The sequence below is a fragment of the Orycteropus afer genome, unplaced genomic scaffold (genome assembly GCF_000298275.1).
Source record: "Orycteropus afer afer isolate SDZICR_OR568_19922 unplaced genomic scaffold, OryAfe1.0 scaffold00101, whole genome shotgun sequence".
NCBI classification, from domain to species: Eukaryota; Metazoa; Chordata; class Mammalia; order Tubulidentata; family Orycteropodidae; genus Orycteropus; species Orycteropus afer.
Window position 1 is genome coordinate 547,148 of NW_006921688.1, and position 2,025 is coordinate 549,172.

Genomic DNA, 2,025 nt, shown 5'->3' on the forward strand with positions numbered 1-2,025 from the left:
GGTTGGTCATTGGGAAGAGGTAACTATGGGGAGGAAGTGGGAGGGGAGCTGTTGCATTGTGGTAAACTGTGGTCAATGATGTGAGACAAAGTATATGTGAACTGCTGTATGGAAAGTGAATTTGCTCTGTAAATCTTCACCCAAATCACAATAAATCAAATAAATAAATAAATAAATATAAAAATTTCAGAGTAGATAACAAATAAGATCCAACCATATGGAGTCTAAAAGTTATGCTTTTAAAGGAAATAACACAGAAAGTTTGAATATGAAAAGATAGAAAGGCATACATGACATAGTAGCCAAGAGAGAGATGTGAAAATAATCTTAATATCTTAATATGTAGAATACATGAGGGATATTATATAAAACTAAAAGGAAGGTGCAATCCAGTAGATATCACCATCACTAACCTGTACGTGGGAGCCTTGGTAGCATAGTTCTAAGGCATTTGACTGCTAACCAGAAGGCTGGAGGTTCAAACCCACCAGCCACTCCTCAGAAGGAAGGCTGGGCAATCTACTTCCATAGTGATAATGCCTCGGAAACCCAAGGAGGGGTCGCTATGAGTCGGGTCTGACTCGATGGCACATAACAACAACATAACAACCTATTGGTACCTGACTACCTAGCCTCAATAAATAAAAAGCAAAAACTATGAAAATGACAAGGACAATAGATGTCAACAAGTAGAGTTGAAAACTTTAATATATGCTTCTCAGGAACTGATAAAGCAAGCCGTAAATAAAGAAGGCAAAACCAAGGTATCATCATGAGGATTTGAAAAATTGAAGTATGTTCTTAATTCTTTAGATTTCTTTACAGAACTCTTTACCTAATAACAGAGAATATGCTGCTGCTTTTTAGCACATACCAGATGTTTTTCAAAATAAAGATCATGTACTAGGCAGCAAATGAATGTGTCATGAAATCCAAACTATGTATAGACAATGTTATATAAACATGATGCAATAAATTAGAAGTTAATAATTAACAGCTTAAAATTCTGTAAATTTGGAAACTAAATAATATATACTCAATTATCCTTGAGTTAAAAAGAACATCAAAAAAGACTTTACAAAATTTGTAAGACTCAGTGCTTTCGGTGTATTCTATGTTTATTTTGTTGACTTGTTCTTAAGCTTGCGTTTCATTTCACAGATTTACAAGTATATTATACAGTGTTTGGTGCTGTATAATAGTTGGCCACTTACCGAAAGTCAGCTGACATTCATTCAGGCACTAAAAGACTTAGAGAAAAATGATATCAAAGGTATGTCCCCCTAAATGTATACATGTATTCTATGTTTTATATAAATATTTAGAAGACATTTGCTCATGTACTTATTAAAACAGCATTGCTTACAATTTGTGTTTTATATCCTCTGGCATTTCTCATGTTATTAACTGATGACATTCCAGTATTAGGTGGACGAGAACCAAAAATATATGATTGTTTTGGCGTAGTTTGAAAACACTTTTTGTCTAGTTTGGTAAAATTGATTGATCAAGAAACATTTCTGTTTATAAAGTTTCCATTTGTGCAAAGTTATTGATTTAAGATTATACTGAAAATAATTTCTTAAAATATATAACAACAAATACTTGAATCCTGAAGAATATCCTAGTTAATGAAGACTCTGATTCATTTTTTCAAAATGTAAACTGCTCTAGATATGCTACCTCACTATAATCCCTTATCATGTCTGATTATCTCCATTTATTTATAAAATTGGTAAATTAATTAATGTGTGTAAAAAATTTACAACACAAACTTTTTGTTGTTAGGTGCTGTCAAGTCAGTTCCGACTAATAGTGACCCCATGTACAATAAAATTAAACACTACACAGCCCTGTACCATTTGAGCCCTTTATTGCAGCCATTGTCGTCTTCCTCTTTTTTGCTGACTATCTACTTTACGGGCGTAGCACAGAGTAGCAGGCTGGAAGAGCAGGAGAAAGGGGTAAAACCCAGGAAGCCAAAGAGAAGAGCAATCAGCCAAAGGGATTAGGTGAGGAGGGGAA

General features: G+C 33.9%; 1 protein-coding gene across 1 annotated transcript in view; it reads left to right on the forward strand.

Annotated features, from left to right (window-relative positions):
- The window catches only part of ADGB (androglobin), a 315,129-nt gene that overhangs the window by 231,287 nt on the left and 81,817 nt on the right, over window positions 1-2,025 (forward strand). The window contains exon 28 of the mRNA XM_007943219.1: window positions 1,162-1,273. Within this exon, the coding sequence (XP_007941410.1) occupies window positions 1,162-1,273 (112 nt within the window). The remainder of the gene's footprint in view (window positions 1-1,161; window positions 1,274-2,025) is intronic.